At 39.5% G+C, this 23,942-nt stretch overlaps 1 protein-coding gene across 3 annotated transcripts in view; it reads left to right on the top strand.

The window, feature by feature from the left end:
• The first annotated feature begins 3,122 nt into the window (after nt 1-3,122).
• The window catches only part of TNPO1 (transportin 1), a 61,314-nt gene continuing 40,494 nt past the window's right edge, over nt 3,123-23,942 (top strand). For all 3 annotated transcript variants that reach the window (XR_004746035.1, XM_035309393.1, XM_035309394.1), the window contains exons 1-2: nt 3,123-3,268; nt 23,302-23,451. Coding sequence is in view for 2 of the 3 variants with exons in the window: in XM_035309393.1 (XP_035165284.1) it covers nt 3,151-3,268; nt 23,302-23,451 (268 nt within the window). In the remaining variant the exon portion in view is untranslated. The remainder of the gene's footprint in view (nt 3,269-23,301; nt 23,452-23,942) is intronic.

The raw sequence follows: 23,942 nt of genomic DNA, 5'->3' as shown, positions 1-23,942 counted from the left end.
GCCGGGGCCCGCACGGAGGCCCCCGAGGTCCCCTGCTCCGGCCGCGGGGCCCGGCGGGGGCCTCCCGAGCGAGGTGGCGCGGCGCCGGGACGCGAGGCGGGAGCCGGCGGTGTCGGGGGGAGTGCCCCCGGCGTGCTCCGTGCCTGCCTGCCCCGCAGCCCGGGCCCGGCGCCGGCCATCAGCGTTAGGCTCTGAGGGCGGCGGGGAGGGGGGGACGTGCGCCGCGGGGCTCCTCGGGGTGCCTCTGCCGGGCGGGTTTTTGTCAGCGGTGTGCGCTCGTCTTCCTCCCCCCTTCCCCTCCCCCCGGGCTCGAAACGATGAAATGGCGGAATAAAAATTAAAGGAAATTTGAGATTAGGACCGATAGAAACATAGCTCTTGGAAAATAAGGCTCGCATCGGTTGTGCGCTGGCCTTTGAGCTACCACTTAAGTGCTTTGAAATGCCTAGAAATCCTTCTGAAATTCTCTGAGCGGTACAAGTTTATTATCTTGATCCCTTTTAGTTTATTATCTTGCTCCCTTTTTATTTAAGGCGTGTGCTTGAAGGTCTTAACAGATGGCATCAGAATTCATTCGTATAGGTAAGAACAAACGCATATAAGGTTATTAAACGAGTTTAGCTTAAAGAAGAATTTACTCAACTTCTGCACTTTGCTAACTGATACAGCCAAGGATAGAACAGCTTCTGCTGTTATCTGAAAAGCAAATTGAGTTTTCATATTGATCATCTTACTCCCAGAGCTGTGTTTTAGACTTGTAAGATGCTGTTTCTTCCTTTGGAAAATACCATATGGAGTGGTAGCTCAAGTGTTCTGATAATGCCTCAAGCTTGAGCAGGCCGTCCTTGGTATTTCAAATGCAGAACTGTTTAAAGCTACTGATGTTACAGTGTAAAAAGACATCTCACAGCTCAGCTTCAAATAACCTGCTTTTTTATTGAAAAATAGCAGAGTAGGTGTTGGATGGGCAACATAGTAGATGTTGTTTGTCTTAAAGATGAGCAGAATCTTTTTTAAACAAAAGTGCACATAATTGATGCATGGAATTCTTAAATGTTAGTGGTAATTCCCTGCTGTGCTGATACGCCTCGCTTTCAAAGAGGTCCTCGGATGCAGGCCTGTAAAAAGCAGAGCAGTGGCACGCTTTATTATTGTATAACATGATAGTTTGGAAAAATGTTTTAATACAGCTTGACAGGTCATGACCTGAAATTTTAAATAACCAAATGTCCTTTCAGCCTGTTTGTGATAGCTGTTGTAGGGTGCTACCTAGTAACATGTCCAAGCAGGATAGTGATTAATGGTTTCAAATTTGAAGTAATTTCAGTCCATAATTTAATGTAAGATTATCAGCGTACTCTCTTGTGCTTTTTCATTATGACACAGTTCTGACATTTAGGTGCTCAGAACTCAAATATAATAAAGTGGGAGAGCACAGGTCATCCAAAACCCCTTGTTAATGTAAGTTATGAATCAGTAAGGCTTGCAAACATTTGTCAAATGAAGAAATTAACTTCCTTTTTTCTTCTAATAAAAATTTAATGTAGGTGAAGAAGTTTTTGAGGAAAATATGGCCTATTAGCTATTCTTTGATTCCTAGACTGGTGAGGTGTATTCTAATGTAACACTGCGCTTTGAGTTCTTTCTGCTTGCTTCTGCTGCTGCTTCATGTTTGAGCCATTGTGATTTGCAGTGGTTAGTAATGTTCAGCCGACTGCTTTGGTGGCCATGTTTCTGAATTGCAGGGAAGGGAAAAACTTCACAAGACACAGTACCCTACATTTTGGCTCCTGAAAGAGCTGTTTGGCATGGCACTTATAACAGCAATCTTTGTGTGTTTTATCATTTCCAGGCACCACGTGGAACAGTCAGTATTACTTTCGCTTGGCATGGCCATCCTTCTGTTTATACTCGTCTGTTGTGTTTCACAACAAAATAACTTGTAGCTGTGATAAGTGTGCTTTACTCTGTTAGTGGTGAGAGGACAGACTTCTCTGGCAAAGTTAATACTCGATGCAAACAACCTAAATACCTAAAAATGAAGATTCTTAAGAGTAGATAAACCCGTTGCTGGTCATTAGAAGGAAATGGATCCTTTAGAACTGCAAGGGACCTAATGGGCCATGGAGACCTAACAGATGAATTTGGTGAAGGTTTTACCTATTTTGAGTGCTTAGAGGTTCAGCTATAAATTGCAGGGGAAGTCAATGCGAATCAAGCAGTTTTCTTCAGAAACTATTTTTTTTTGCTGAACATCTTGATTGTGTATAAAACTACATCGGTACATCAGTAACTTGAAGATGATGCTGCATATTTATGACTTAAAATACTGTTGTTGAGCAGCATATCAATTAATACCAGGGTGCAAGAACAGGATATAAGGAGAATGCCAGATTGCTTTTCCAGACAAACGGCACAGAATACTTAAAAGTTTGAGGCAGAAGAAATGGTAAATTTTAGAAAGAGCTACATACCTTCACAGCTCTTCAGAAACATAATAATTCTTCTTGTAGTTTCCCCAAGGATGTAGTGAAGAGGTTGGTATTGCTAGTAAGACACTCGTTCAGACAGCTGACACTCTAGAAAACGGGTACGTATAAGGAAGAACACTTCTCCGTTATTTGTTTGAGATGGTGGATAAGTATAAACTAGTTACAAATATCCAGGCATTTACAATTAAATTAATTCTCACTGCTGAGAGGTAGTTAGAATCATTTTTTTAACAAAGTCTGTCTAATATTAGGAAAGTGAACAGCATTAAAATAAAACAGCTATTTATGATTTTGATAGGCTAAAGTGCTTTTATTTATGGTGGAGAAAAACAAGAAACGTATTGTGGAATTGTGTCTCAGTGCATTCCTTAGTTTGGCGGGCTTCTGATAGTAAATAATGAAATTCAAAACTATACAGAAACAGACTTTTAATGGTTTTAAAAATACTTATTTAAGAATCTTTTAACTTCTGTTTATGTCCCTGGATTTTTTTTCAGATTTCACAACTAAAACGTATTACTTCATTATGAAGACTGCAGACTGTCTTCGGTTGTTCTTACTAAGAATATTTTAAGCTTTTATATGCAATGGTTTAAAATGGCACAGTAGCACACAACATATTTAATAATAATTGTATCTGGAAAGCTAAAAAAGCTGCATGTGGAAGATTTCACTTTTCCTTAACAGTTTCTCTCTTCAGAAACTAGAACAACTCAATCAGTATCCAGATTTCAACAACTACCTGATCTTCGTTCTTACGAAGTTGAAGTCTGAAGGTGAGTTCTTGAGTATTTTATTCTGTTTTTATTTTTCACTTGTTTGGTTTTTGTTTTCTTTTACATTGAAAGAAATAAGAAGCTGATTCCTGCAGTCGGTTTGCTGGTTTGTGGATCTCGATAGTCTTTTGAGAACTCATTCTGTCAGGAAACTTTGGGGTAAAATATCTGCTAACTTACTGCTGCTTGTAGTTTCAAAGTTTTAGAATAGATTCCACTCTGAATGTCCTATCAAATCTTATCAGAAGTGTTGGAGCATCATACTTCCCTGAGACTGTAGTGAAAATGGAATAAATTTGCTTCATGGTGATGAATTGTGACTTTAGACAACATAAAAACATGCTTCTAGATCCAGTTACAATCATCTAGCAGTCAGCCTGCTAAACATTTTAGAGATCACATACTAGAGTTGCCTGAAGAGGCTGCCTGTCAGAACCTTTATCCTGAAGTCTTTCTTGTAAAATGGCATTCTAGTTGACGCCTCCTTCCTGCCCCCCCCCCCCCATCTCCCTGTCCTTCTGGTAAAATGGAGTTAGAAATCCACTCAGTATTTACTGAGGGCTTATTCTTATGGACCTTAGTACATGCTCTGTATGGCATACTACATAGCTTCTACCTGCTGGTAAATTCATGTGAAAGATTTTCTTTCCAGTGTACTACAGCTACTGATCTGTGAGGTCTTCACTAGTGAGAGAGATTTATTTCGGGACCTGTTTTAGCACATGTGGCTTTTTTATGTTTGTCAACACATTGGGCTGTTTGCGATTCTTATCCTTAGTGTCGTGCTGCCAATGCTTTTTCTGTCTTTTAGTGTATTACCTCTGAGCTTTAGGTGTGCTTGCTTTTTCCACTTGAAATTAGATTTTACTTACGTGTGGCCCATCCGCAAGATTGTTTTCCTTCTGTTTGAACTAGTGTTTTGTTTGTGGCGTGAGCATACTAAAGAAGGAAGGAGAGAGGAGGAGGATAGCATGTTTTCTTATTTGAAGGCTGGGTTATATCACAGTGCTTTGGGATCTCCTACATGGGAAGTATTCTGATAATCTTTAAGGCCTTGGGGAAATCTCTGAAATTTGAGAGAGTGCTTTCAAGACATGAATCAGCCAAGATAATAAATTATTGAGAAGTTGGTAGTGTAGATATAAAGTACCCAACGCTTACATGTTAATGAATGTGGTATCATACTTTAATTGCTTGTGTTCTTTAGACCAGTAACAGAAAAAAAAAACACAAAGCAAGTCTGGTACTGGGATCTGGAATTTGTGCAAAGGATATGGTGAGGAGGTTGCTTCACGTCTGTTCTCTCAGTATGTTTTCTAACATTGGTTAACCTGCTAATTTCCCCTTCTTTGTTCTGCTCACCGCTTGTGCTTGAGGTTCTAGGTACTGATGTATGTTTAATGATGTCAGGATCTCTTTCTAATGGATCTGCTTAGGTTATCCAATAATCTTTTTACCCCTTCTTGCTTACACACATTAATTTGTTTGGAATGGAATGAAAGGTAGGAGATGCTAATCATTACAAAATGTTCGTTTTAAAGCTGTTACGTTGCGGGGAGGAAACATTTAGGATCTGGTGGAGGGAGGCAACCAAACTGAGAAGTACTAAGTTAACTTCTAAGAAGAGCTGTCTAGGATCATCCTGCACTGATGTCTCTCAGGTACATCATGTAGTCTTCTGTGAGGCTACTGAGAAGTATCTGTTGCTTCAGAGAAGATCTTATCCTTCATCAATCACATTTTCAGTCATAATCTTTTGTCCAAGGCAGCTGGTCTTCTTCAGTTTTGTATTTCAAGGTCAGGAAGCTTTCAGATTACTGAACGTGGGGTATGGTCCTTGGCAGCCTGCTTTAGGTGTCCCTGCTTGAGCAAGTGGGTAGGACCAGATGATCTTCAGAGGTGCCTTCCAACCTCATCCATTTTGTAATTCTGTGTCATAATAGAGTCCAGTGGTGGTATTTTTCACAGCGTTTGCCAAGTTTGAAATACCTTGTTACCTTGCTTAGATGGGACTAATGAGAGATAACAGAGGACTGTTCGCTGGTTTTGCTTTGAATCCAAGGGCCAGCAGCTCTCCATCCCTTACGAGTCCTGCCAAGTAAGGTAAAGAGACCTTTAGAACTGCTGTTATGTAGTTGCATCCTCTTGGAACAGTAGGGGAAATGTGATGGACCCTGTCTTCATTACAACTGGGAAAGTATTTTTTCACTGTCTCTTCTGAGGAGGCAATCTGTCCTCTTGGCAATCCGTCCTACAAGTCAATTGGCTAGAGAAGGGAAATAGTGTGCTTCATGACACAGCTGAGAGATCAGTGCTGTTGGAAATCATGCTTTTCCTGTGGCCATAACTTCCCAGCAGAAGGGGCCATGGAAGTAAGCTTCCAACATGACCAACAGTGCATGTGACAAAAAACAACTTGGGTTGATAGCAGGTGTGGCTAATCTTTGATGGAATTTTTGCCACTGTTGAAACCACTGTTTAGAAAACTGTGCTTAAAGATGCATTTTAATCCACCATTACAGAATTCCCATATTGAGGAGCTGTCATCTAAGTGTATTTTAAGCACCTTTATTTTATTGCAATGAAGGTAGTACCAAATTGGTGCCTTTTTTTAGTACCAGAAATACTACTTTCTAGTTGAAGGAAGTGTAACGTTATTTTCCCTTCCAGCCTTAGCTTTCTCCAAACAAAGTTCCTGTATCTGAATGCTTATAACATGCAGGTTTTAGGTCTCTTGTGGTACTACTGCACATAATATCTGTTTCGATTTGTTCTTGGTTTTAAGCTTCTGTGAGCCTTTCTAGGCTGATAAAGGCTTGGATCTTCCTGAATACAGGTGTTGCCCTGCTACAATTTATCAGTAGAAATACAAGGCCAGCTAACCCATGCCTGAGCTTTTTTTTCTTCTACTGCTTTGTCCAGACTTAAAATGCTATCTTCAGAAATGCAAATCCTGACATTATAAATATCATAGAATGTAAAAAAAATAAAAATAAATATCCAGGAAACAGCATGCTGTCCTGAAAGTCAGACAGTAGGCAAGCTGATGGAATAAAATACGATCCCAAATCATTGAAGCCTGAGGTATAGCTGTCTAGAAGATAATTCGCGGGAAGTATGGTGCTCAGAGATCATCCTCAGTTGGGCAAGATGAAGTCTACATTAATTGAAAAGTGTATGAAATAAGTTTATCTTTATTTGTAAATGAAAGTATAATTCAGATTTTCTGATATTGTAGCTGTTTCTTCTTGGTTTGATGGGTATAAAGCCTGGCAGATAATGTAGTGGTGCTGTGCTGCTCTGGCATCTTTGTTATTTTTTTTTTTAAGGTGTCCCCTGAACTGAGCTCAGAACCCTCTAAGCCTGTCTTCTATAAATAAGTAACTTTCTGGAATGTGTGCATATTACTACTGCTGCTTCCCAGATCCTTTTCTCTCTATTTTTTTGTGGTTGCCTGAAATAGTCAAGAGTGTCATGTGTGCTTCTGTTGTTCTTTTCTTCTTCTCTTTCTGGAGCTTTCGTTCTTTGTTCCAAGTCGTGTATCTAGATCCTCCTTTCCTTGTTTACATTTTTGCTTCTGTAGTCTCAACTCTGTTCCCTTGAAGGAAAGGACAAGAAAACGTCTGAAAATTGAGCTTTCTTACTGTCTTGCTGCAGACAGTTCTAGTCTCTAGTTACGATGCTTTGAGGCACTTGTTCAAGATGTCTGAAGCGTGAGGCAGATCAAAAGAAGAATTTCTAGGTATCATAATACAGGTGGCTCAATCTGTAAGCATAACTTTTGGGTTTTGCGTCAGACCTTACTGACGCAAATGATGAAATACCTCAAGTTTGTATCAAAACCTTAATTGGTTTATACCTTCTGTAAGTGAATGTGTGATATATACCTTACCCCACTCCTCCCATCAAAAACACCCTGGCAAAAATAGCATCCTTCTTAATTTGTCTGTCTTGGCTTTTGTAGAACAATTCTTTCAATTCCCTGGGATTTTTTTATTATTCTTTTTAACCTACAATTACACCTTACTTTATCTTCTACAGCCTTCTGAACTTTGTGAATAAGAGGATGATCAGGCTTACACTAAATTATCAGAAGGTGATGACCATTGTCATTCACCACTAATACTCAACTAATTTTCGTACATTCGACATGTCAGTTAGGGAGTATTGGATGTGATGACCTGTCATAATTGTGGCATGATACTTGGTTGATGCAATGTTGTATCAGCATATTCTGAGATGACAGGTTGTGCTTGCATCAGCAAAGGCTACTCTGTTGCTTCCTGGCAACAGTTCTCTGTTCAACTATGAAGAGAAACTACACTGCAACTTTATAAACTCTGTGGAGGATGCCTACTATGTTAATGCTTGTATCCATGCCAGAATAAGGTCTTCACAATTCACAGACAGCAAAAAGAAAGCTGTCTTTATAATGTGTCAGAACTAATGTGGTATTCTACAAGGCCCGATGTGGCATTCAAGATGGTGGATGTTTCATATAAGAATTGCAAGAACTGAAGTTGTGTCAAAGCTTACCACTTCCTAGGTAAGATTTGACATACCTAATACCTCTTCATAATGTGAAAAAAGAACATGACTACTAATAAAAGTTCTAGTTAAAAAAAAAAGTCCTTTCTCAGATATGTCTTTTATTCTGCTTAGACAAGCAACAGGAGTCATTGTTAGTTTATGGATAGTATCTCTAAAGCCTTGAGTTGGGTTCCTTCTTCTTTGTCCTTTAGATTCACTGCTGTGCTTTTTGCCAGGATCTAGGCTTATGGCAACGTACCTTGAGACAAACACATAATGGTCCTAATATCATTTTGCTGGCCCATGTAGCCATAGTTATCTATCCTGTTGCCTTACACTAGGGTATAATCTGTCTACAGAGGTAACACTAGTGAGACCAAAGACTGGAGTTCCTACTTCAGGATGGGCTGAAGAGTCAGTTACTAAAACATGATCCCAGATCATAATCCAACGGACTTCATGTAGGTGCAACAGGATAAATAGCTGAAAATAGAACAGTGTCTCAACCACTATTTCCATATGTCACTTCATTATTCAGAGTACCTTACTTGCTCATGGAGCATTACCATGGGAAGGTTTGTTAGTATGTTTCCTATCAATCCTCCCCAGCCAAAGTTGCTGCTTCAGTAGAAGCTGCCACACATGGTAGCTTATTTTCTGTTAATAATGACACTAACAATTCATCTAGGTCTGCAGGTGGAATTTGAAATGGCTTTTCCTAAACTATTACCGGGATCCAGAGTGGTTCTGTAGGTTTAAAGTGAATATTTTCTGATAAGTGCTGGAATTTAAATAAGGTCTGGCCAGCAGTTTTTGTTCCGTTATAGATTGACTTGGCATGTTGGTGTTGAAAGGTCTTTGAAGCTGAGCAAGAAGAGGACTGTGTGAGATCATGTGTTGATTAACCAGCTTTCAGTTTCAGGAAGGTATTTTTGATGAGGAGGATTAAATCAGAAAAAGGTGTTTTTAAAATTAAAGCAACACCTCCACCCCCAAAAAAATCACCCACAAAACCCATCATCCATCATGATGTCACTTAAATATACTAAAATAGCTGTCAAGGAGTGAATTTGATATCTGATGGGATTAAAATTCAGAATTAAACTCAGATTAATGTAACCTTACTTAGAATTTAAAGTGCTACACAGAATGTATAGTGTCCTAATGAAACACCAGTGAAATATTTTCCCCTTAAATTCTCATATATTGAGAATTAAAAAATAAATAAATAAATTCCACCTTGGTATGAGAATCAATGCAAGAAGTAATTGAGGTGCCTACGTTTCTTAAGGGAAACCAAATCATGAGATGATTCATTTTGTCAGATCAGAGCACTGAAAACTGCATGCTTTTTCACCTGTATGGCAGCTAACTCCTCCTTTCAGTGCCCCCACAGGGGTATTGTAATACAGACTTAGGTAAAATGTTTCTTCTAAGCAGTTTCATGGCATATATACCATAGGTGAGAAATGACAGATCTATTTATTTTTTTCTTTCAAGAGTCTTGAAAGAAACTTCGAAGTTACCAGTGGATTGTGTTACGTGATTCAATGGTTCTGGAATGCTTTCTCGGAAATCCTTATTGTGAGCATCCAGAATCGGAGTATGGGATCTCTATTATTATCTCTTTCCCTATTCCTTAAACCCATACAAGGAAAATATTGAGAAAGAGCAGGTACAGTAACAAGTTTATTGACTGTAAGTACGTGTTTTCTAACCCAGTACCCTGATCTGCTTACGTTTGTGATAATCTCTCTGAAGAAATTGCTTGGTGAGATGAATAGAAGTTTATTCACTCTCTGAATATATTGAAGGTGAACATGACATCTATTATATGAATAGTTGTTGGAACGCAAGGATTAATTGGATGAATGAGATAAGTCCTTGTTATCCATTTGGGTAATTCAGAATACTGTTCAGACTGTGAAGTGAGTATTGGGAAGTACAAAATAAAAGATAACCACCAACAGTGTGCTGGATAGTATGCCGTGGCATGCATTGGAAGCTTTGGCCACTTCTGCTGTCTACATTCTGTAGGTATAGGTTAACAAAAAATTGTGTTTGCAGGCACAATTGCAGGTCTCTGTTATATTTTGAGTTTCATTCCATAGGTCTTCCTTCGCTTTTCAGATTTTGCCAACATCTCCTTCCAATTATACTTGTTTGGGGCACCCACTGTTGTTTCCTATTACCCTTTCCCATTGCCTTCCATACTTGGGGATTGCTCATGTTGCCCTCCATAGCCTCCCATGGCCATCGTTCACCTTGATTTGTTCCACCACAAACATAACAGTTATGTTCAGTGATTTAGCAATATTTTCAGCTAGATATACAATTAGATTTTTAGCAACTGTGGGGATTTCCTGTTTCCATTTCATGATAGAATGAGTTGAATAACAGTCTGTGTTGCACTGACTCTCTTGCCCTTTCTTTGATTTCAATTTTGATAATTACACCTGGGTCTTGTCCTTTTCCATATATATTAAGTCCTGTTTTTGCACCCAATTTCCAGTGTTCTAAATTATAAAGGGTTATATTGACAGGGTTACAAGTCTGGTCTGTACAACTGGGGGAAGCTTTTCCTTTTTCAATCTTGACTCCTAATCCCATTCCCACACATTGCTGAGGCCATCCCCAACTGGGATCCGTACTCCAACAAGCAAAAACCCAATTTGAGGGTCCACAGTAATGATAGCTCCTGTCCCATGGATCATCGCTTATCTAATCAGTGTAACACATAGAGGCCACTGTTCCACCCTTTCTAGGACAAATGTACTTGGGCTGGTTACTATAATATCTCCAACTCAGGCTTCCACAATCAGTATATGGATCTTCATCTATAATATCACAGGCATCAAAGGTTATCGACACTGAGGTATTCAGGGTAGTTACAACTTCACTTGTTCCAATTAATTTGCCTGCTTTTGAATCTGTCTTCACTTCTACCCAGTATTGATAAGGGAGTTCTTTTGGATCATAGGGTCCTGTCACCTTCTCTGCATAGAGCATACTGAGTTAGGTTAAAAATGCAGCTTCCTATTTTTTGGCCTTTACAGTCATAGACAGTATGATATACCAATGTCTGGGAGCTCAACCATCCTTTTCTAGTAGTTACTATACATTGACTGCAGTTGTTGGCCATAGCTTGGGCCAAGAAACTCACCCCAAGTAGGACTAGAAGAGGTCTGGTAAGGGCCATGGTGATTGGCGGTCACAGACCGAGGGGGTTGCAGCCCTTGGTAGACCTTCCCAGCCGCAGCACCAGTTCCCTATCCGGTCTTGCCCTCTTCCCTAGTCTTAAAGGGGTGTACACTGTGGGTAGCCTACTGTTACCTCCAGGGGACAATGCTTAAGTGATCCCTGTTACTGATAAATCCCGTCCCTTAATAGGTATCTATTAAGAGTTTCTCTGTTTACTAATTTTACAGGAGTAATTACAATAAAATTCCCACAGCAACTTAGCTTATATTCTTTGATGAAGGCTTCTTCAAGTCTTTCTGATAATTTAGTTTCTCCTGGTTCAGATGTTACTTTCCACTCTTCTGCTGGACATTTTACTCGTGACATGTGTCCATCCTTTCTCAGCAGTTCTCACAGCTGTTTCTGCAGTTAATAAAACAAAAAAGGGTCCTTCCCAGAGGGGAGATAAGCTATTTTCTTTCCGTGTTTTTATTAGAACCCTATCTCCTGGTTTTAACTGGTGAATTGCAAATCCTAAAGGTGGTGTCTGAGCCATTGTCCCAGTTTCTCTTAGCTCTTTTAATCTTCTACCAATGGTAATTATATATTTCTGGATACTATGATCCTCAACTACATTGTTCCTAGGGGCATCCCTTGAGAATAAGGCATGCCATATAACATTTCATATGGTGATAATCCAGTCTCAGTGTGTGCTTTAGTTCTAATGTTTAAAAGTGCCAATGGTAATCATTTCATCCAGGGCATTCATGTCTCGATCATTAATTTAGCCCATTGTTGTTTTATTGTTTTAGTCATTCTTTCTACTTTCCCCAAGCTTTGTGGTTACCACGGAGTGTGGTATTGCCACTGAATACCTAATTATTGACATAATTTTATTATTTTAGAAGTAAAGTGTGTGCCCTGATAAGAATCAAGGTACTGGATTATCCCATATCTAGGTATTAAGTGTTCTAATAACATTTTTACCACCGTTCCGAGCCCCAAGGGCCGGAGAACAAGCAACCCAATACGGCAAGGCGTCTCCTGAATCACCCCTCTTTGTTCCCTCCTCTAAACTCTTTACAGTCCTGATGGCCTCATCGTTAAGAGTCTGATGTTATCACCAACCATGGGGCTTGTTGACCCCCATGGCCACACTCTCACATCTCCCCCTTCTTTAACATAAAAAAGCACAATTAACACAAATTAAGAAAACACGATTAACACAAACTAAAACACAGAGAAAAGCTACCAGACATACTCATTCTATCTTTAACAAACTTTGTAACCACATCCCTGGAAGAGACAGGCGCTGAGTGCTGCCCAGCCGGGAGGGCTCTGGCTGCCCCTCTAGCTCCTGGAGTCCTTGTTTGTGGGTCCTGCATATGCCAGCCAGACCCTCCCAGACGTTGTTTTTTGTTTGAGCTGGAGTCCAAACCGCAGAGGAGGGTGCTGTGATCATGTTAAGGCAGATGATGAGACGGCCGGACAGACCCATGGTGCTGACACCCATTTAGGACTGGCTTCTGTTAAAACACAAGCACAACCTCGGCCCCAAGTTACTAGAGCATAGGGCCCTTCCCAGTAATTGGTGCTGTAATTTTTTTTTTTTAAGTATATTATTAATTTAATGGCAACATATTTGGAGGAACTTCCAGTTTTTGTTGTACACCACTTCCTGGTGGTGATTCAGGCATGGGGAGTTCATTCAGTTCAACGTGCTGTAAATATAGTCCCACTTTTCCCCTTTAATAGTTCCAGAGCCCTACACAGAGCATACAGCTCACAAGCCTGAGCTGACCATGATGGACTGAAAGGTCGTGATTCCACAGGTTCTAGGTCCTTATTAATTATTGCATATCCTGATTTGGCCATTCTATCATACAGTACTGAACCATTTTTAATTTACATTTTCCTTCTCTGGGGCCCCTATCGTTCCAATTTTTAGTCATTATTCCTAATGGACTTTTTGGTGGTATGTCTGGTAATTTGCTCCCTTTTCTCTGGTCCCGGGTCTTCAATTTTGTCTGACCCATCTAGGAATTTTACTGTGGCAATTCCTACAGCCCTTGGTTACCCAGTAAGAGTGTCTTGCAGGGGGTTTAGGACCTATCACCCACCCACGAATCCTATAGGAATCGCTTCGGTCCTTCAGCAGCCAAGTCCCTCACGGGATATGGGAACCGCGCTTAGAAGACCTCCGCACTCACTTCGGAACCAGGTTCTGTCTCAGTCACACTCTTACACACACAGGCAACCGAATCCCACCCAACCGAACGGTGTACGCCTTAAATACTTACGACTCCGTCGTCTTCGTTCGGATCTTCGCGCGCAGAATTATGGGCAAAATACAATGCTGCAGCCGGCAAGGGAGTTCATAAAGAATCAAATTCTTTGCTTGCCTTTATTCGGGTTCGAGATGGCGTTAGTCCTGACCTGACTCGAACAGGAGCCACCAAGTGGTGGGGCGCCCCTCCTAGATCAAGTCAGAATTCAGGAACCAAGACCATCCCAGACGAGCCCCCAGTTGTGATAAATGATTGAGTCCCAAGTAGGATTCTAATTAAAGTTTGCAATTTGTTAAGCGAATAGAGGCAAGCAAACAGCGCTGGGTGCACTGGGAGTCTCTCCTTCACCAAGACGAACACCTGTTACATCAGGTGGCTGGTTTTTATGCTTCTAGGCTAATACATATTCATCACTACTAGAAAAGGCAGGGTTATTGTAATTAGTTCCCGGAATCTGAACCCTCTCCCAGGTGCATGCGTATCAGTCTCTGGTGGTCTCTCTGGGGGTCTCTTGTGCTGAAGGCTCATAGTCTTCCTCCCAGGCTTTGTCCTTTGGTCATCCTTCAACTCTCCCTTTCTCCTTATTTGGTGAGCTCTTTGCCGGATATCAGAGGCTAGCACAGCATCCTGTGCAAAAGTCAGCAGTTTCCTAAAAACTCCTTGGTCCTCTTATCTCCCAGACCTGAGTCTCAGTGTTCGTCCTTCAAGCCCTCTATTTCAACAAATTGCTGGACCCTTCCTTTGCGTGATACAAGAACTATGTACACTAATCACCCTGTTTTTCTTAGATAGAAGGTTATATTTCATCATGGAGCCCTAGCATTGTTCCATACTGACACAAATCAAATGAACACATTTCACAATCCCCCATTTCCTTTTTTCATGGTATTGATTCATGTTTTCTTTTCCAATTAAGTCAATACTTGCTGAATTGGTACCAATTTTTGATCTTCTTTTGTTTTTATTATCATCAGTGAATGAGTTTTCCCTTCCCCTGGTTCTGGGTCAACAGGTACCACAGATATTTGCATTCTCTGTATAACCGAGTGTATTAATCTGGTAAAACAGAGTATTAAACATGGAATTATTAACAACCCTCCACATATCCCCAATACAACTATCCCGATTCTAGTAAGCCAACCACCACCCATAGTGTCCCCCCCCATTATTCTCTTAAATTGATTTCATTCCAAGTTTCAACTGGTACATGCAATTTTCATTTCTCTTTACAAGTTCATTCACAGCTTTTTCTTCATCATCAATCTCTAAACAGCAATTACTAAGGTTAAATTTTCCACAGACTCTTCCTTCTTGTGCTAGCAAATAATCCAGAGCTAAGCGATTTTGATACAAAGCAGTTATCATCTTGGTACTTTGTTTTGCAATTAATCCAAGTGCATCTCTGGTTTTATTCACAACTATTTCTACTACAGTTTGCGACGTAATTGTTCTATTAAGCATATATACTGGGGTCCTATAGCCCCAGGATCCGTCTTCTGCCCACGTAGCTGGATCATAATAGGCTATGATTCTCTTAGGAGGCCATTTGTCATCTTTCCAATTCCCGATTTGTAAGCTTCATTTATGGCGTGTTTCTCTTAGCTCATCAGCTTTGGTATACACTGGGACTCCTAATCGCTCTCCCCAATTTATGGGTAACAGGAAAAAACTGGGTACTGTAGTTCCTAATACACAGGATCCTGTCCAATTTTCTGGCAAACATGGATAAGCTAGTTTGCCACAAATCCAATAATATCCTTCAGGGGTTGGCCAACCATTTGGTATGTTTGTTCCATTAGCCCAATTTCTAAATTGATAATTTATTTCCAGTGGGCTTCCCCATTTATCCCAGCTATTTTGAGTTTCATTCCATAGGTAACCTACTGGTCTTCCTTCGCTTTTCAGATTTTGCCAACATCTCCTTCCAATTATACTTGTTTGGGGCACCCACTGTTGTTTCCTATTACCCTTTCCCATTGCCTTCCATACTTGGGGATTGCTCATGTTGCTCTCCATAGCCTCCCATGGCCATCGTTCACCTTGATTTGTTCCACCACAAACATAACAGTTATGTTCAGTGATTTAGCAATATTTTCAGCTAGATATACAATTAGATTTTTAGCAACTGTGGGGATTTCCTGTTTCCATTTCATGATAGAATGAGTTGAATAACAGTCTGTGTTGCACTGACTCTCTTGCCCTTTCTTTGATTTCAATTTTGATAATTACACCTGGGTCTTGTCCTTTTCCATATATATTAAGTCCTGTTTTTGCACCCAATTTCCAGTGTTCTAAATTATAAAGGGTTATATTGACAGGGTTACAAGTCCGGTCTCAAATTAACACATTTCACACATTGGTGTAGGCTCTTCAAAGGTGCTGTTCATTGCAACGAAGTCGTTTTGGGAGGAGAAATCTTACAATTTCTGTTTTCTCTGAATAATATTATGAAAAGGAAGGACAGAAGTTCTGAGGGGAGGGAAGACATTGCTGGTGTGATTTCTAAATGTACTTCTGTCCACCAAGTAGTAGCGTTTGCTTCAGTGCAGTTCTGAGGTGCTTGAGACTAGCATGTCATATGCTGTGGTTTTATCCTCTGTTTGTTAGAACGTACATTTGTGGATTGCTAAAAAAAACGAAGCGACTGAGATGCGAGTAGTGTTATTCACTTGCAGATGGTGATACAGTGACTATAAGCATGGCCTATATTTTGCCCTCTTACTCTTATAATATTGGCAACTTTAACTGTTAGGGTGTAACTTCTATTTAAAAGGAAAACTGCTCAGTGTGCTCATTTTGCTTTTAAAGCTGTTAAGGCTTTTTTAGAAATAAGCTCATGCTGTGTGTTTTAACTACTGGTGTGGATTTAATATGTGCAAATGCAAAATGTGATAAAAATCATCACAAGTGTCACTCTTGTTCGTGAAGACTTCTGATCCATTTTTGAGAAATAGGCTGTCTCCTAAGAGCTAAAACCAAAAAAACAAAGATCCTGACAGAGCAGTGTCATGAGACAAGAGAAATGTTGTCTTCAGAATGACAGATACAGAAATACCTTTATGAGCTTTACAGCAGGAAAAAAAAAAAATCCCCCTGGGATTTTAAATAACTTTAAGTATAATACTTTAAGTAGTACAATACACACTATCCAGTCAGAAACAAGATTGGAGATGTTTCAAAACATTCAGTGTATCTGAGTATGTTAACAACCTTGAAATGTAGTGGCTGGTCTGAAATTAATCCCTGCTCAGTTGACTTGCGTGAGTCATGGAAAAAAAAATTGACACAATTGCCTAAGTATAGGAACGTCTGTAAGATACCAAAACAAGGCTGGAAGTGTTCTGCTGATGCTGAGTGTTGCATATTTATTGCTTAAGTGGCAACAGCCATGCTTCTGAAGATAGTGCTGTAAATAAAGCTGAGCTGTTAAGAACATGGGAAGAGTGTTGAACGTCTGACCAAAAATTAATTAATTGGTTAGTCATACAAGATTTTTTAATTCTAACCAATAATGGCCACGGGTCAAACAGTGCAAAAATGTGTACATCTCTATAGGCTTGCAAAACCACAGAAGTTTTAATAACTAATTTTCTGGTTTCACTGCTCTTTTCAGCTTCTCTATTGTATCCCCACAAACTGCTTGTCTCAGCTCTTTAATGCCGTTTTATGCATCACCTCCTGATCCAGCAATTGAATTGGTGCTAGAATTCTACCAAAGAACAGAAGAATCTGTAATGACAAATGGAAATTCAGTGTAGGGAGAGAATGATTTGCTACAATATCCCAAACTCTGTAACAAATACAGGATATTGTTGCAGTTGGAGAACATCTAAAGGCTATCATCCTCTCTCTCTTCTGTTTGTCTGTACGTTAGCACTAATTCAAGTGCATTGGAAAAAGAAATGATGAGCTTTGTGATGGAAGCTACCTCGCCAGTCTTCGGCAATGAATGAATTAGGAATTAGAGTAATAAATATCTCTGAAGAAATTGCTTGGTGAGATGAATAGAAGTTTATTCACTCTCTGAATATATTGAAGGTGAACATGACATCTATTATATGAATAGTTGTTGGAACGCAAGGATTAATTGGATGAATGAGATAAGTCCTTGTTATCCATTTGGGTAATTCAGAATACTATTCAGACTGTGAAGTGAGTATTGGGAAGTACAAAATAAAAGATAACCACCAACAGTGTGCTGGATAGTATGCCATGGCATGCATTGGAAGCTTTGGCCACTTCTGCTGTCTACATTCTGTAGGTATAGGTTAACAAAAAATTGTGTTTGCAGGCACATATAGGTCTCTGTTATAAAGACAAACTACTTTGTTTTTCTGAGACTTCCCTGCCAGGAAGGCTTCTTCCCCTGTAATGAGTAACTAGTTCATTAAGACAATCTTCTCTGATTTTTATTTCTTGAACCTGCACTTGGCATATTTTTCTCCTCTTCTGTCTGACTTTCCCGTACTTTTGAACTTGTATTTTCAGTTTGCTATTTTAGGTTACATTCTGGCAAATGGCAGTGTAGGGTTTTGGCACTAGTGGGAGTGTTCTTCCTAAATAGATGTGCATCTGAAATGAGAAATTAGGGAGCAGATACATGCTTTTAATTCAATACTCCTTTATATAGTTTCTTTTGTTATTATTATTACTTGAGAAGTTTAACATTTTTGTTTTACTATTTGCCTTCACAAGAGTTCTTACTATGAGCAAAGTGACTGATCTGCTGTTTAGAATGCCAATTAAAATGAGACTGTATCTAAGAAGCTTCAATATGTGGCTGTTCTGATTCTCTTTTTCCAAGTCATTTGAAATCAATCTTCAGCCTCCTTATTCTTCAGTTTCTACTTCAGACTTCCACAATCACCTTTCCTTGTGGAGGGAGGAAAATGGGGGAAAGCTTGGAGTGTCTACCATTTAGAATCATAGAATATTCCCAGTTGGAAGGGAACCACAAGGATCATCTAGCCCGGCAGCCTGACCACTTTAGGGCTAACCAAAAGTTAAAGCATGTTACTGAGGGCATTAACCAAATGCCTCTTGAACGCTAACAGTCACGGAGCATCAGCCACCTCTCTAAGAAGCCTGTTCCAGGGTTTGACCACTCTCACAGTAAAGGAATTTTTCCTCATGTCCAGTCTGACCCTCCCCTGGGTTTGTGCTCTTCCCACATGTCCTGTCATTGGTGACCAGGGAGCAGAGGCTAACACCTCCCTCTGCACTTCCCCTCCTCAGGAAGCTGCAGAGAATAGTGAGGTGACCTCTCAGCCTCCTTTTCTCCGTACTAGACAACCCACGTGTCATGAGATAGGCCTTCCAGCCATTACCATCTTCCAGCTTTTACCATTTTTGTTGCCCTCCTCTGGACACATTCAGGTACCTTAACAACCTTTCCTTATTCTTGAGCCTAGAACTGCACACAGCATTCAAGGTGAGACCACACCAATGCTAAATATAGAGGGAGAATTTGCCTCTCTTGACTGGCTGGCTGTGCTATGTTTAATGCACATAAATGGAGTTTGCCCTCTCGACTTCTATGGCACACTGCTGGCTCGTGTTGAGCTTGCTCTTGACCGTTGTGGAATGCTTAAAAATTCTCTGAGACTTAAAGCTTGCCAGTCACAATTGCCTGTGCAGCAGTAGATCCTCTGGTTAAGAGAAGAACACCCTTCTGATCACTTGGAGTTAGGTGAATGCTTTTTCCTTGGAGATACTGAAATAAAAATACATTCTGTTGAATCAATACCTGCTTGAATGGTCAATGTGTGCTGGTTCAGATGAAGCAACCAATTTCACTAAGAAGGAATGGCATTGCTCAGTCAGGTGCTGAAGGGCTAAGCTGTCATAAGCTGCCTGTACTGAGCTGGATGCAGACTGCAGCCATTATTGGTACTTATGACTCTGTCATGACACTTTTGTGCCTGAATAACTTGTGAAAGCAGAAGGCACAGCTGAGTCAAACCTTCATGGGGTTCTGAAGTGTAAGAATTGCCATTTAAAAGGAGGAGAAAGGATCAAAATGCTTCGCAAAAGCAGGAGTAATTCTTGGCCAGTTATTGAAGTCAGTTTTTATTAGCATCAGACATCTTGACTGTGGGATCAAGACGTACTTTTACATGGCTTTTCAGATTGCTTGTAGGAAAGATTCTCAGCTCCGAGGGTAAGAAAAATACAGTGTGTACTATTATTGCTGGCATCTTTTTCTGTGTTCCTCTCCAATTAGCATTAAAGGGATGGCATTGTTACTTGCACATGAACAGTGTGAGAATTGATAACTGGCATTCCTTTTATAGGGCTAGATTTGGCTTTACGAGAGTGGTGAGTTAATTGCACCTGCCTCAGCACTGCAAGATAACTGACTGAAACTGTTCTGAAGTCATCATAACATTTCACAGCAAGTCTGCTTTCTGACAATCTACAACGAGGTGGTGGTGTTGCTTGTTAAGAGCCATCACAGCCTAGATCAGACACCAACACCTAGCCTCATGAGTAGGAGAAACCATTTTTCATCTGTAACTCTATGAAGAATAATAAATGCTCTTTAATATATATCTCCATGACATCTTGTCCACTCAGTTAGAACACTACCTTGACATTATGGCACCCATGTCTACTTCTATGAATATTTTACTGGTCAGAGTAAGAGTCTATAAATCACGTTATGCAGTCATATATTTTGTATGTTTTTCTGTATGGTAGCCTTATTCTTAGCTCTCTTGGACTTCCAGGTGAACTACAGAAGATGCAGTGCTTTCACACATATACCCAGTATCATACAAGTTGATTAGAGGAAACATATTTACTTGAGGGCACAATCTCGTTTGTTAAGCCTAGTACAGCAGCGCTTTTAAGTACTGTTTTTTAAGTACTTACTCCATGAGCCACTAAAACCTTAAACTATTATTACAGCCTTGCAAGGGAGTTGAAAACTTGCTCAAAACCACATGATATTTGAATAGTTTTATTGTGAAGCGCGAGGTAATGGGGAATCTTCTGCTGATTAATTTGGCAGTAAAAGATGACATAAAATGCTAGAGGTCTGCTTCGCTTATTTCTTGAACTGTATGTTCTTGTCCACTCTATACCTCAGGCTGACTGAGTTAGGAGGCAAGACTGCGATCTCATTTGATGGCTGAAGCATATGGCTGACAGAACTTAGCACAAAATCTATGAAGACCGAAGAGTGTCTTACTCAGCTCTTAGGCCATCTGCTTGTAATCTTGGTGTTACAGCAAAAACTCCATTCAGACCTATATTACTGTTTTCTGACAGTGTAGCTGTTGTTGAATGCCCTGAATTCCATAAATATCTTTGTGCAGTGATGTATCAGAATTTTTTTTCTCAAACTAAGATTCTGACTGTGGTGTGCTTTTTAAAATGCCTGAGTATCAGATTCTGTGTTGCTTCTGCAGCTTGAATAGTCAGGGTTTGTTTAGCAGTCTCTTTGGCCCGTCTTTGTGATCTGTTTGCCATCTCTCAGCATGGTGATAATTGGCTTTGTTTTTTGTCTTTAATCTTTCTCCTTTTCTTGCTTCTTGTTCCTTGCCATTTGACTGAGATGCGACTTCTGGTATGAATCCCCTGGAATCTTTGCAATTCTGCGATAAATGTTTACTATGAAGAACAGTCTTTCTATTCTTATCTTGGCTAAAGGAATGGATTTAAGATACTTGATACTGCTGCACTCCATAGGATGGTCCATAAGGCAGTACTTGAGCACCATTTTTCTTAAAGGCAGCCTTGATATTTATTTAAACCAGCTGCCTAATCTGAGAAATTCTTCTAAGAAAATCTTCCTTAGGAGCTGTATCTTTGCTTGGTTAAATTGAAGCTGTTGTTTTGTCACTTTTGCAATCATGTCCAGGCATCCTAAAGGACAACTGTTTTTCCATAATGGAGTGCTTAGTATTTTCTGGCTCATATTAGTTTATACTAATAGTGGATAACATATCATGTCTAATCAGACCTTGGATGTAACTCTGATCTCCTGCATACCTAAGAAGATACTGCTGGCAGATAAAGAATGAGCAATTATTGTATTGTGTCTAACTGGTCACTAAGATGATGCATAAATTGTGCCTTGCAAGGATTTTAAATCACATGGGAATTAAAGAAGGACTCCTCTGGCTTCTATCCTGGCCAAACACGTAGGCACAATTTTAATTGCTTACGGAGCACTAGATTTCTTGAAGATGTGCTGTCAATGGATTGCAGTTACGTAAAGCACTCAGAGTTTGACACACAAAATTGGTTTAATAGTAGATGTGGAGACTACTTTTAATTCAGTAAGTATTTAAGTCAAAACTAAAACTGATCATGCATTCAAATGGGAACTTCTTTCTGTAGATCATTGTCCACCAGAATTTTGTTGATGATATCTTCAAATTTTTGGAAAAAATGATGGAGTTATTTGACATGACTTGCCAAGTAGTTGTTACAGTGTTTGTCGCAAGTCATAGCCAAGTTCTGTGGTTGTGAAAAGCTTCTCCACTCATCTAGTCACTGTTTAAAATAGCAAACACTTTTGGCCCCTCCTTTTTCATTCTCCCAGAAAATTTGTTGGCCCTTGAAATGCTGCTACGCTATACAAATGAAACAGTGTGGGTTTGTTTTTGCTTGTTGTTGTTTTTGTTGTTGTTGTTTTTTACACTGGTTAAAGTTTAATGGTATTTAAAACCTATGGTGTAGGTAAAGTTGCATAATTGTTTCAAATACTTATTTAGAGTCTGGCTTCCTGGTTTATAAAAATGAGTTCTATACAAAAACTCTGTTTTTGAATCAATACATTTATATTTACAGAGCATGAAAGGTAAGTCTTCTTCAGGAAAAAAGGAATATGAACATGGAAACTAGATTAAAGAGTGCCTGGTGGCTTTCTGGTTTTGGAGATCTAGTAAGATAAGCTGATTAAAATGAACTTTAATTTCTAATCGACCAAGCAAAAAGCCCTGTCCTGAGAAGGCTGCTTCTGCTTTAATTAGCCCTGATCATAACAAAAGTGTCTGACTGCCAGATGTTGAAGACATCGGGGTGTACTGAGAGTACCATGTTGTGATGCAGTAACTTTAATGTTAAAATACTTTATTTTTGAAAAGTGCATATCTTACTTTACTTATCTTTATTCTATTTGGATATTAATCATTTTGAAAATCTGCAATAGATCTGTGTGAAAACTAATTCTTGTTGCAAAGGAAATTTGAATATCCTTATTTCTTGCTCAGGTCAGGGCTAAGAGCAAGAGCAAAAGAAATTCAAACATGTGACTAAAACACTAATTAAAATTACTTTTATACGCTGTTCAGAGTTGCTGTAAATGTAAAGGTTCTTATAGTATAAAGTTTCTATATAGAACATCCAGATCTCACTTTCAGCCTGTTTTAGAAGTAATACTGAGTTACTCATTCTCATGAAGAACCAAGCACAAACCTACTCCAATATAACTGAAAGGTCTCAGCTGTTCTTTTTCCATTCTTCCTGTTGTTGCAGTAATTTAGAGGAATATACAGGAAAAAATAGCTCAGCGAACTCGAACTGAAACTCAAGGTGGCCTTAACTTGAATTTTTACTCTGTTTAGATCCATTCTGGTAGCTTTTTTTCTTACGGCTTGCACTGTGTAACGCCTGTTATCAGTGTTTAAAGCCTTTTTTGTCTCCTCCTTAGTTATTAATTGAATGGATTAGTAGAACAGCTGGTATCTGAAGGGGGTTCAATATTCTGTAGAAAAATAAAACACTATTTCTCAGGGAGTAGAGGTTTTTCTTTTACCGTGTGAATCCAGATCTATTCTCTGCCTATATCTCTAGGAAACTGTATCTTAAAATGTTGAATAGGCAATACTGATAGTCTAATTTTGAATAAATGGAAATACTGAATTCTGAAACTAGAAAGCTTTGCTACATAAAGTGATGGGTGTAGTTGGAGGAAGATATAAGATTAATATCTCACTATAAGCTTTGTTCTTGTTGCGTTGTTTAGAAATCTGCCTTATCCTATGAGCTGATTGAAGGTTGAATGTAACTTATTTTCTGTTGCAGATGAACCAACACGTTCCTTGAGTGGTCTTATCTTGAAGAATAATGTAAAAGCACACTTTCACAACTTCCCAAATGGGGTAACTGACTTCATTAAAAGTGAATGTCTGAACAACATTGGTGATTCCTCTCCCTTGATTAGAGCTACTGTAGGTGAGTTTGCTCTTACTGATATCTGTATCTTTTATCTGTATCTTTTCAGTATGCAGGGTATATGGGTTGGAGCCTCACTAGGAGGCTGAAGAGTTACTAAACTCCTGAAACTATTTGCTTCTGGTAATTGTTGCAACTTCAGAATGTTTCAATGCAGACAGTCATGTTCAGTATGAAAATGTGCAAGTGGGACTTATTTTTGCTTCCTGTTTTCTTAAGTTGATTTAGCAATTCAGTTCACATCTCTTAAAATATAACTAAAATGTTTACTTGAATCTACGAAAACTCAGCTTGTTGCTGTTTTTTGTGCCTGAAAATAGGAACAATGGTCTGACTTCAGAACTATTTCAGCACTCCATTTGCTTCAATTAAATACTTATGTAACTGCTTTCTTTCCCTCCCTCCCCACCCATGTATGCACATACATTCACACCCCTTCAGGGAATCATAATTACTGTACCATGTATGACATACATTCACATAATGAGCTT

The sequence above is a fragment of the Oxyura jamaicensis genome, chromosome Z (assembly GCF_011077185.1).
Source record: "Oxyura jamaicensis isolate SHBP4307 breed ruddy duck chromosome Z, BPBGC_Ojam_1.0, whole genome shotgun sequence".
NCBI classification, from domain to species: Eukaryota; Metazoa; Chordata; class Aves; order Anseriformes; family Anatidae; genus Oxyura; species Oxyura jamaicensis.
The sequence above is the reverse complement of the archived record's forward strand: the minus strand, read 5'-3'. Positions and strand labels throughout refer to the sequence as shown.